Source organism: Scyliorhinus torazame, chromosome 5 (genome assembly GCF_047496885.1).
Source record: "Scyliorhinus torazame isolate Kashiwa2021f chromosome 5, sScyTor2.1, whole genome shotgun sequence".
Taxonomy (NCBI): Eukaryota; Metazoa; Chordata; class Chondrichthyes; order Carcharhiniformes; family Scyliorhinidae; genus Scyliorhinus; species Scyliorhinus torazame.
Genome location: NC_092711.1, coordinates 211026442 through 211038558, shown reverse-complemented (window position 1 = coordinate 211038558; position 12117 = coordinate 211026442). Strand labels below are relative to the sequence as shown.

The following is a 12117-nucleotide window of genomic DNA, read 5'->3' as shown; positions in this document are numbered from 1 at the left end:
GGGCGATTCGGCATGGTAGTACAAGGGCGGCACAGGAGTACAGTGGTTAGCACTGATGCTTCACAGCTCCAGGGTCCCAGGTTCGATCCCCGGCTTGGGTCACTGTCTGTGTGGAGTCTGCACATTCTTCCTGTATCTGCGCAGGTTTCCTACGGGTGCTCTGGTTTCCTCCCACACTCCAAAGGTGTGCAGGTTAGGCGGATTGGCCATGCTAAAATTGCCCTTAGATTGCCCTTAGTGGCCAAAAAAGGTTAGATGGTGTTACTGGGTTACGGGGATACGATGGAGGTGTGGCCTTAAGTAAAGTGATCTTTCAAATGGCTGATGCAGACTCAATGGGCCAAATGGCCTCCTTCTGTAAATACTATGATTCTTTGATTCTCCATTACCTTCTAGCTGAGCTTCCTTCACAGAACTGAAGACAAAATGGAGCTCTTCAGAAGACCCGCCACCTTTCTGGAAGTTTCTGACTCGCTCCACCAATCACAGGCAATGATAGGAGATGGTTAAGAAGTCTACATTCATTGATTGGATGCTTGCCAAGTCTATTAAATCGACATTCACAGATTCTGTCACAGAACACAAGGGGATGCCCTGGGGGTTAGTCCATCAGAACAGGGAGTTTCAATGTCCAAAGAGTGTAATTCAAACAGAAATCCCAAATGGTGCGGAAATGTTGTAGTAGCTAACCAGAAGACTGTAGGTCAAAGCAGGCAGCAGGACAGGGATAAAAAGGGAATACAGGACAGACAAAGGGCTTTACAACAGTATCCTACGTAACCTATGCTAACCCTCATGTTTCTCTGTCAACGTGCAGGAGGATCCAGATCACGAAGCCGGGAGATCTAACTGTGTGCCTCATGGCTTCCAAGGAGTGGAGGTGAAGGAAAAGAGAGAAATGGAGTCACCTGTCTGGGCAAAGGAAGGAACACTACCCTCAAGACGAGGGGTGGCTATGCCTCCTGCACGCACTGTGGAAGAGCCAGTGAGCCATTCTTTGTAGGCACTTCATGGGACCCAGGGGGTGAGGTTCTCTGGCCTCCCCAAGGCGTATTTCTCAGTGGCGGGAGGCAGCCCACCAATGGCTGGCAGCGGGATCTTCTGTTTGCACCGCTGTCAATGGGATTTTGCATTGAATCCACCACACACCCCTCGGAAACCCATGGCAGCGGTGTGTCATCAGCGGGACTGGAAGATCCTGCTGGCGTGAACAGCCGGAAGATACCGCCCAGGGTCTATAGCCAGTGCTTACCACTCCTTTAGAGTGTCGCCAAGACTGCGCATGTCCAGAGAATTGATTGGTCAAATCAGCCGCCCTGATTTGGTACAGTCTCGGCAGCCGACCAATGAGGTATCCCATCATGGGCACCCCCATGCCATCGGGAAATCTGCGGGCGTGAGTGCACTGCCGGCAAAACAGAGGATCCCGCCAATGGAAAATCTAGTGATCCCCATTATCCAGAGTCTGTGGATCACCAGTCCAGTGACATTACTACTTTGCAGCCATGTCTTCAGTGGGCAATTAAACAACTAACAGGAGGAAGTGTTGATGGGTTCTATTATCTTTACCTCCGGCAAGGGAAGCCAATTTATTGCTGGCTTAAAGTCTCAACTAAAAGCGATTTCTAAGCATGAAAGGAAAATAGGGCGGGTTTCTCCGTCCCGCCGTCGGGATTCTCCATTTCGTCGACTGGTCAATGGGATTTCCCATTGTGGGGCGACCCCCCGCCGTCGGGAAACCCCCGGGCTGCCAGCAAAATGGAGAATCCCGAAGCCGGAGAATTTAGCCCATCATCTTAGATTGGGTCCTCAAATGCAAGTCCTCTCTTCCAGGAGTCTCAAAACCCAAAGATTTACCTTAGGATTGGACATACATTGAGGAATGTATTAGTAGACCAACCTCTTTGACAATTTACCAATATGATCTCTTACAAATGTAATAAGACTTTGAGAGTAATATGATTATATGGATTTGGAGGAGCTCCTCCAGGATTCTAGAGACCCTGGTTTCTCCGTTTCTGAGGCTAAGTGTTGACACTAGCGGAGGAAGTGTGGCGTTTTACGACAAAGAAAACGGTGCAACTGCTGCACTGATTCAGTTACTCTGAATGGGCTAGCACCATCGCCACGTGAAACGTAACCAATTCCATGTAAAATGTTGCCGGATTCACCGGGTCCGTGATTGGCACTCATGAGGCTCACACGCGGCAGCCGCCCAACACGCACCGTCCCAGTCAACGGGATGGCTGGAAGGAGGGCAACACCACGGTTCAGGGATGCTGAGCTGGACACCCTCATGGACGCCGTGGAGGAGAGAAAGATGACCCTATACCCCGGCCCGGGAGGAAGGCCGACATGCGCCGCCATTCGCCGTGCGTGGGCACAGGTGGGAGAATCAGTCAGCGCCGTGGGCAATGTCGTTCGGGCTGGCATGCAGTGCTGGAAGAAACTGGTCGACCTCCTCAGGGCGGCCAGGGTGACTTAGCTGCTCCATGCCCCTGGCACTAAACCTGCCCCCCCCCCAAGATCTCGTAAAGTGGGCCCTTTCCCCCGGGGCATGGCCAAACCGCCATCCTGCCCCTCATGCCAGCACCCTAGCCAGCCGCCATGGCTGGGATCCCTCGCCACTGAGCCCACCATCTGGGCTGCATGCATCGGACCATCTAACGGTTTGCCCCCTCCCCCCCTCGGAGAGAAGGCCGCACACAACCCCCGCTAGAGGGAAAAGGCTGGCGGGGGACCAGCAGTACTGCGGCCCCTCACCATGCCCGGGGGAAAAGGATGTCGCCGAGGCGGAGTGCGGTCACACCCCGGAGGATGACAGCGATTTTCCGTCACAGCTGTCTCCAACACCCTACACCCTCCATCAGAGACTGTCACTTCAGTTGGGCACATTAGTGAAGAGGCTTCTGGGACACTATCTGGTGCGCTCCACCCATCACATCCGGTACAGCAGGTGGAAGTAGGAGCAGCCGAGGGGTCGGACGATCGGAGGGCAGGCTGGCCTCAGGAACCAGCTGCCGCCCAGATGAGTCCCGGGCTTCTGGAACAGCCAGTCCCAACTACGCGTGAAGGAGCAGGGGAAGTTGCTGGCCCGCATGCCACCAAGGCTTACATCACTCAGGGGGCATCCACGGTGGAGGCATTGGTGGTGACGGTTTCAGCTATATATCATGTCCAAGGCCTGGGGCATTCTGTGCAGGTGGTGGCCGATGATCAGAACAGGGCTGCCCTCTCACAGGCAGCCTTGTGCCAGAGCCACCTGGACATAGTAGCGCTCCTTAGCATGGCTCAGTCACATCAGCCATAGCTGGGAATGTCGGTGGCATTGCCAGGCACTGGCCAGTGTTGCGCAGACACTGGGCTGCGTGGCCCAGTCCCAGAGGGCGGTGGCCCATTTGCAGCGTGATGTGGTGCAGTCTCAGACGTAGATGGGCTCCATGGCCGCGAGAAAGTAGACCCTGGTCGAGACCAGAGCAGGCCTCCAGGACTGGCAGAGCCAGATGGCGGGGATGCGAGGGTTGGCTTCCCTTGCATCCCCGTCCAATGGAGTAGCCCGGGGGCCATCGGGCACCCCGAGGGAGGAGGAGGTAATGGGGCCTGTGCCAGTGACTCCCGCAGGGGAGGTGCTGGTGCATCGCAGTGCCTTGGACTCCCCTCCTGTTCCTGGTGCAGCCGATGGGCAGCGGGCAGGACAGGGTGGCACAACACCACCCGGGACACCCGAGCAGTGGCTGGGCCCATCCAAGCCGGGTTGCCCCAGGAGACGCTTGCCAACGGGGACCCTTGTCGCAGGGCAGGAGTCACAGCAGGCCGCTTCCACTCCTGCTGTGCCATCGGGTTAAATGGGGGCCAGGTGGATTGGCTCTTGTGGGGGTAGCCAAGGGGACTGGAGGCCCGTCGGGTGCACACGTCCTGTGCAGGGTGGTACCCTGGCATTGTTGGTACCATCTGGGTACCCTGGCACTGCAGACCTAGCACCTTGGCAGTTCCAGCCAGGCACCATGACAGGGCGAACTAGGTGGTAGCCTGGCACTGCAAAAGTGCCCATGTGGCACCTCCAGTTGGCAGGGGCACTGCCAGGGTGCCAGCTTGCCATTGCCAAAGTGCTAAGCTGGCATTTTTTCGACGGTGTTGATCAGGTGTTGGGGCTGTGTGTGTGGGGGGTGGGGGGGGGGGGGGGTGGGGGAGGGGTGGGGTACCTCCTTTTAGTGAGTTGGGGCTAGGGTGAGGTGAGGTTCGGGGGCCACTCCAGTGCCTCGAGAGATCGGGATACAATTTCCCGATCCCTCACTGCACTGAGGAGCTCCGGCGAGTGGACCTAAGTGCTAAGTGCGGCCTCGTCGGCGAGTTCCACGCTGAGGCTCCCGATCTACCTGGATGGGCATGAGTTAACGGGGTATTTCTCAGCACTCAATGTGCCGGGAAGCACGCGGCTAATCTTACATGCTGCAGCACTCTGTCCCCATTTGGGTACATTGCGCCCTCTAAGTGTCACCTGTCACTCGCTCTGTCAGCGAGTTCCCCACCACTATCTAACCACAGTGAGTCACTTGATGGGACCCTGGAGAGTTTCTCCCCGGTCAAGCCCACACTTTAAATGTTTCCATCACTGGGGAGCTGAACTCACTGACCAGACCGGCTCCTCAGAGATTGGGCCACCATTTTGAAAGGATGCCCCGATCCCGAAGTGAGCTTGAGGGACCCCTACAACTCCACCCATGGGCAATGTCACCCCCCACACACATGGGGATATTATCCCCCTCCAAATGAAGACACCCCACTTTGGGGTCGTTGAGAGTCCACCATTTTCAGGCCTTCCCACACCCCCTTTTGGGCCCAGCCTTCCAGGACACCCACCCTTCACCCTCTCCAAACGTCCTGAGGCCCCTTCATACCTGCCCTTCATACCCACGCCCTTCATAAGTCTCTCAACCCTCCTTTCCTAAGGCCATCCTCAGACTCTGACCCTTGACAGTGCCACCCAGGCACCCTGGCACTGCCACCTGGGCAGTTCTCCTGCCAGCCTGGCAGGCCACCGGGGCACTTTGGCAGTGCCAGACTGGCAGTGCCAAGGTGGCTGAGTGCCAGTGGGAGAGCCAGGGTGTTATCCTTCACTGGCCCTGACCACCGAGGGATCTCCAATAGCTTGGGAGACCCCCCCAGTAACTGTGATACCTGATCCACATTTGTGTGGACCAGTATTAATTGGTGCCCATGTGACCACTCTCTGGGAGCCAGCTCAATCACCGGAGGCCATTCAATTGGGGGTCCTGCCGGTTAACGATATGGAGATTGGCCTTAATTGGTGTTTATCGGCTTCCCGCCAATAATCACCAATTATTGTTTACAAAAAGTGGGGTCCGGATCTCACCAATGGGATTGGGCCGGTTAGAGCGTAAACCCATCGCCGCCCAGTTCGATTCCCGATTTCGGCCTCTCCTGCGATATAACCAGCACAATCCGGCTATTAGACTGTGCCTCAAAACATGCTCCATTCCCTTAAATCCTAATTCAACCAGTTCTTTGATAATCATAACCTATTGAATCGGCTGTTTATATTTTACTGATTTAATTTAGATTGATGATTACTAACTTCGAAACATTCCTCAAATAAAATCTCCAGTTACACACAGAGTGAGCACCAGAGCTGGACTGTGCTGTGTGTGGGGTGAGCAAACAGAACCTCTGTTGTTTTTACCTCCCCCATGCAATAAAAGGGATTCAGTCAGAGTGAAATAGTGGCCTGATCACGAGCAATGACGGCATCATTCACAGTGAAATGGAATTCTAAAACACATTCTCCATTTTCCAGATCCACTCTGCAATCTCACTCTGGATGATGGATATTTTGAAATTGTGAATACAACATGGCTGTATGTAAACAATGAAACTTGTCCAAATGGATCCGAAATCTACGTTCCTCACCAGGGTCCAAGTGAGCAATACTGGGAGTAAGTAAATGACTAAAGATAGCTGCACCCATAACCTGCACAGCTGGACCAGTAGCTTCCACTTGGGAACGTTTGTTGGGGGAATGTCCTGTTTAATGAGTGAAAAGCTGTTTGATTTAGATAGAGGTATTTACATCATACACCAGTTACAAAATAGCATCACAACGTGGTCTTTCATTTGTTAACAGCTCCCTGGTTTCGAACATCGCAGGTTCACTTTAACAATATTTATACAGTGAAAATATTATCGATTTTGTTTATCTTCTCAAAGGAAAAAAAGTCACCACAAGAATTTCTAAACATTAAATGGTTCCAATCATTAGTGACTGTGTTTAATTGAATCCAGTGTTGTATTTAACCCATAGACCTGGGAACTGAGTTGGGGAAATGTGTCTGGTCGCACGGACTATGGGTTAGATTCTCCGATTCTGCGGCTACGTCCGCAGGAACCGTCTGGACTTACGACCAAAACGTCGGCGCTGCCCCCGCACCGATGCTCCATCCAGTGGGGGCCAGCAGTCACACCTCATAAAGCCCCAGCTTTACCTGCCGCTATGGACGCAGAATGGCCGGGTCCGTGGGCGCGCATGCGCACAGCGGCGGCCTGCGGCGGCCTGGCCACTCAAGATTGCGCTGGCCGCGCATGGACCCAGCCCACCTACACTATTCCCTTATCATCCATATGTTTATCCAATGACCATTTAAATGCCCCTAATGTTGGCGAGTCCACGACTGTTGCAGGCAGGGCATTCCACGCCCTTACTACTCTCGGAGTAAAGAACCTACCTCTGATATCTGTCCTACATCTATCTCCCTCGTGCTAGCCATCACCATTCGAGGAAAAAGGCTCTCACTGCCCACACTATCTAATCCTCTGATCATCTTGAATGCCTCTATTAAGTCACCTCTTAACCTTCTTCTCTCTAACGAAAACAGCCTCGAGTCCCTCAGCCTTTCCTCATAAGATCTTCCCTCCATACCAGGCAACATCCTGGTAAATCTCCTCTGCGCCCTTTCCAATGCTTCCACATCCTTCCTATAATGCGGCCGCAATACTCCAAATGCGGCCGCACCAGAGTTTTGTACAACTGCAACATAACCTCATGGTTCCGAAACTCAATCCCTCTACCAATAAAAGCTAACACACCGTACGCCTTCTTAACAACCCTATCAACCTGGGTGGCAACTTTCAGGGATCTATGTCCATGGACACCGAGATCTCTCTGCTCATCCACACTACCAAGAATCGTACCATTAGCCCAGTACACTGTATTCTGTTCCTCCTTCCAAAATGAATCACCTCACACTTTTCTGCATTAAATTCCATTTGCCACTTCTCAGCCCAGCTCTGCAGCTTATCTATGTCCCTCTGTAACCTGCAACATCCTTCCACACTGTCCACAACTCCACCGACTTTAGTGTCATCCGCAAATTTACTCACCCATCCTTCTACGTCCTCCTCCAGGTCATTTATAAAAATAACAAACAGCAGTGGCCCCAAAACAGATCCTTGTGGTACACCACTAGTAACTGGACTCCAGTCTGAACATTTCCCATCAACCACCACCCTCTTTCTTCTTCCAGCTAGCCAATTTCTGATCCAAACCGCTAAATCACCCTCAATCCCATGCTTCCGTATTTTCTCAATATCCTACTGTGGGGAACCTTATCAAACGCTTTACTGAAATCCATATACATCACATCAACTGCTTTACCCTCTTCCACCTGTTTGGTCACTTTCTCAAAAGAACTCAATAAGGTTTGTGAGGCACGACCTACCCTCCACAAAACCGTGTTGACTATCCGTAGTCAAATTATTCCTTTCCAGATGATTATAAATCCTATCTCTTATAATCCTTTCCAAGACTTTGCCCACAACAGAAGTAAGGCTCACTGGTCTATAGAGATAAATCATAAAAGGTATCAGGATTGTCAGGTACGCCAGCCGCGATTTCCTGCATGGTGCGCCCTTACCAGCAGCGGGATCCTCCGTTCCAGCAGCTGGCCAATCGGATTTCCCATTGTGGCCACCTCATGACGTCGGAATTCCGCCGATGGTTTGCTCCCAATTCTTGACAAGATTAGTTGACTAAATATTTTGATGTATTTTATCTAATAGTGTCCGTGTGTATCCTTAGTTGCTCTCTGTTATTGTTTTATTCAGTAAAGTGGTTTTACGCCGTACCAGTTCAATGGATGAGACTGGGGAGATAGTCTGGTATTTAGCCCTCTGTCTGCTTCTGGCCTGGCTGATTGTTGGGGCAGCATTATCGAAAGGAATCAAATCTTCAGGAAAGGTAAAATGGTTGTTGATGAATTGAGTTAAATTGAGTTAGTTGAGCTTGTTGCGCAACGGTAGCACGTCTGACTCCAGATCAGAAGGTTGCGTGTTCAAATCCCGTCAGGCTCATGGAGTTTTTCTAGGGACTGGTTTAGCACAGGCCTAAATTGCTGGCTTTTAAAGCAGATCAAGGCAGGCCTGCAGCACGGTTCAATTCCAGTACCAGCCTCCCCAAACAGGCGCGCCGGAATGTGGTGACTAGGGGCTTTTCACAGTAACTTCATTTGAAGCCTACTTGTGACAATAAGTGATTTTCATTTCATTTCATAAAGTACAGATTTCAGCAACAATAAAATGAGATTTTATGACTCATTTGTGAAGTGGGCTGGTTTACCTCACAGGTGATTTAGGTGACTCCTTGGGGGGGGAGATTCATAATTCATGAACACATCAGGCCCAAATTGACTTGGGACGTGATCGAACCAAATTCTTTCTGAGTATGGTAGTGAGTGGGAATCGCCGGATATTTCCCGAACGCCGACCCGGCGAGTCCGTCACCGGTGTCTAACGTTAATTAGGGCACCTAATGTTGCCCACAGGCTTCACGCCGCAAGTTCCACTGGCTGATTCGCCAGACCGTGCCCGATAGCTCCCCGCTAACAAGAGGGAACGGCACTTAAACCAATCCCACAGAGCAAACTCTAGGCAGCACGCAGCTATGCCACCGCGCAGACCAGCTCCACGATTCAGGGATGGCAGCCTGGCCAGACTGATGGATACGGTCGAGTCCAGACGGGAAGCATGTTTCCCCCGAGGGGTCGGATGGTCAACCACATGACCTGTGCTGCCTGGGAGGCAGAGGCAGCAGCCGTCAGCGTGGGGTGAGTCACCAGAAGGACCGCCACCCAGTGCCGCAAGAAGCTCAATGACTTACCCCAGGCCGCACGGGTGAGTTGGCATCGATCTCCTGGCACTAGTCCCACCTGTTGAAACCCCGACGACCTTGTGCAGGGCACCCCCCCCCCCACCCCCCCCCACAACCAACACAATACCACGACTTGCCCCAGAATAGCCTGGCAGCCACCAGCATACCCGCCCATGCCAAGCAGTGGTACACCCACCTGTCGTCTGCCATGCCTCCCCCATACATCCCCATGCTTGAAGCTTGTGGCTCACGATGCCCCCTCTATGTTTCCACAGGAGAAGTTGGCCCACAACAGACGGGAAAGGGCCAAGATGGGCAGTGGCGTGACAGACCTCAGGTCCTCACCCACGGTGAGGAACGAGCCCTGGAGGTCGCGAGGGTGGCCCAGGTCAGAACGGTCACTGACGCGGGATTGGCCTGCGTTGCGGAGGTGATTAACCACTGGCCCCCACCCAGATGACCTGTCACATGCGAGTTGTTCATGCCAGCACGGTTATCCTTCCATCTTACTGACCCCAAGTCCATTCTCCCGCAGAATCGGCATCTAATGGCACCGGCCAATCCAGGGTGGCTCCCACCCTGCCGTCCAAGAGAACACCTTGGAGGAGAGCTCCGAGGATGCCACCATCAGTACATCACGACTGTCATTCCCACCCTCCCCCAGCACAGAAACACACACCTCGATGGGTGAAAGTAATGGACAGGCTTCTGGGCGCAATCTGGTGAGCACCAAACTGTTGCAGATATACATCAGATGGAGGCAGGAACATCCAGGGGAGACAGCAGTCAGAGGTCTGCTGGATCCCAGGACCCAGCTGAGTCCCAGTCAGATGCTGAGTCCAGGCTATCCTGGAGCTGATGCAGTCGATAGGGCACGGCTGTGAGATTCAGAGGGAGATGTCAGTGACACTCCAACAGGTGCACAGCTGATTGGAGGAGTCATAGAACATAGAACATACAGTGCAGAAAGAGGCAAATCGGCCCATCAAGTCTGCCCCGACCCACTTAAGCCCCCACTTCCACCCTATCCCCGTAACCCAATCACCCATCCTAACCTTTGTGGACACTAAGGGCAATCCACCTAACCTGCATGTCTTTGGACTGTGGGAGGAAACCGGAGCACCCGGAGGAAACCCACGCACACACGGGTTTGGAAGGTGCTGTCTAAGGAACCTTGGTGAGTTCCTGCAGTACATCTTGCAGATGGTGCACACGGCTGCCACTGTTCATCGGTGGTGGAGCATTTGAATGTTTGTGGAAGGAGGAGTAATCAAACGGGCTGTTTTGTCCTGGATGGTGTCTTGAGTGTTGTTGGAGCTACACTCATCCAGGCAAGCGGAGAGTATTCCATTACACTCCTGACTTGTGCCTTGTAGATGGTAGACAGACTTTGAGGGGTCAGGTGGTGAGTTACTCGCCATTGAATTCCTAACCTTTGACCTGCCCTGGTGACCATTGTGTTAATATGGCTAGTCCAGTTCAGTTATTATCAATGGTAATCCCCAGGATGTTGATTGTGGGGGATTCAGCGATGGTGATGCCATTGAATGTCAAGGGGCGACGGTTAGATCCTTTCTTGTAGGAGACGGTCACTGCCTGGCACTTGTGTGGCACGAACGTAACTTGCCACTTATTCTGCACTTTAAATTCAGTTCCATTTTGCAACTCAGTTTTAAATTCATATAGTTACTACCATACCAATTATCTTATTATTCATTCTCTGCTTTGATTACAATCCGATCAGTTCACCAATCAATTGGATTCAATGCTGTAAATGTTGTACAGGAAAATCTAACAAGCTCCTCTCCATGGTCAGGTGGTTTATTTCACTGCGACGTTCCCTTATGTGGTCCTGACCATACTCCTGATCCGAGGCCTTACCCTGGAGGGAGCCTATAAAGGAATTGAATTCTACATTGGAAGCCAGTCAGACTTCTCCAAACTGGCTGATGCTGAGGTAAGTACAATATAATTGACTGAATTTAAAGTGTAATTTCTGGATGGATTGTTTAATAATTCACTCCATTTACTTTGTCTGCTTGGGATAGCAACATTCTGAATGTTGCTTTTGGGTTCTTTTTGCTGAAATGTGGGAAAACTAGCTTCAGCTATTGCTCATTTTTACCCAGACCCTGTGATATATTTGGATTAGTTAGTTTGCTGTTTTTATCACCTTGATGAGAAGGGATAGGATGGAACTGGATGGGACACAATGACAGGGAATGGAATGCAATGGAATTTTTTCTCGATGCCTCCTTCTTACTGAAACCTCGGAACAGATTCAGTCCGGAGATTGTCAGGTGAAATTTCTTATTGACCAAAGGGATAAACATTGGGCTGGGATTCTCTGACCCCCCCAGCTGTACGTTCATTGATGGCACACTGTTCGCTGGCTCTTCCCGCCACTTGTCAATGGGATTTCCCATTAATGCCACCCCATGCCACCAGGAAACCTATGGGTAAAGGTGCGCTGCCAGCAGGAAAAGAGAATCCCAACAGCCGGAGAATTACTGCCTTTGCCTCAAATGTGGCAGGACATTTACTGTTACCAGCTCTTCGTTAGACGTATACTTATCAATGATCTTTGGTGCAGTATGTAGTTGAATGTGGGAGATGGAAACGACACAGCATCATCAGCATTTGGGATCTGAGTGAACGTGGAAAGAGACTGAGTATCTGCTTCATCAGTCAGATTGCAGTATTGAGAAATTAAGAGCACAATGGGTGCGGCAGAGAACGACATGTGGGGGAATTCAATACCAGATCAGGTACAGAAAGAGAAACGAAGGGAGTAATGTTCTTATTGGATGGCCTGATTTATATCACATGAACACTTGTAGTTAAAGCTATAAACAATGCGTTAACATTAACTGTGGATAAACTATATACAAAACAACAGATGAATGACAGTATGATCACGCACAAGCAACCTCTTTCTTCCAGCCCTCCAGTCCATC

The 12117-nt window shown here is 51.6% G+C and overlaps 1 protein-coding gene across 2 annotated transcripts in view; it reads left to right on the top strand.

The window, feature by feature from the left end:
* LOC140420922 (sodium- and chloride-dependent neutral and basic amino acid transporter B(0+)-like) overlaps nt 1-12117 on the top strand; it is a 154635-nt gene that overhangs the window by 56979 nt on the left and 85539 nt on the right. For both annotated transcript variants that reach the window (XM_072505072.1, XM_072505071.1), the window contains exons 5-7: nt 5816-5954; nt 8119-8251; nt 10977-11117. In XM_072505072.1, the coding sequence (XP_072361173.1) occupies nt 5816-5954; nt 8119-8251; nt 10977-11117 (413 nt within the window). The remainder of the gene's footprint in view (nt 1-5815; nt 5955-8118; nt 8252-10976; nt 11118-12117) is intronic.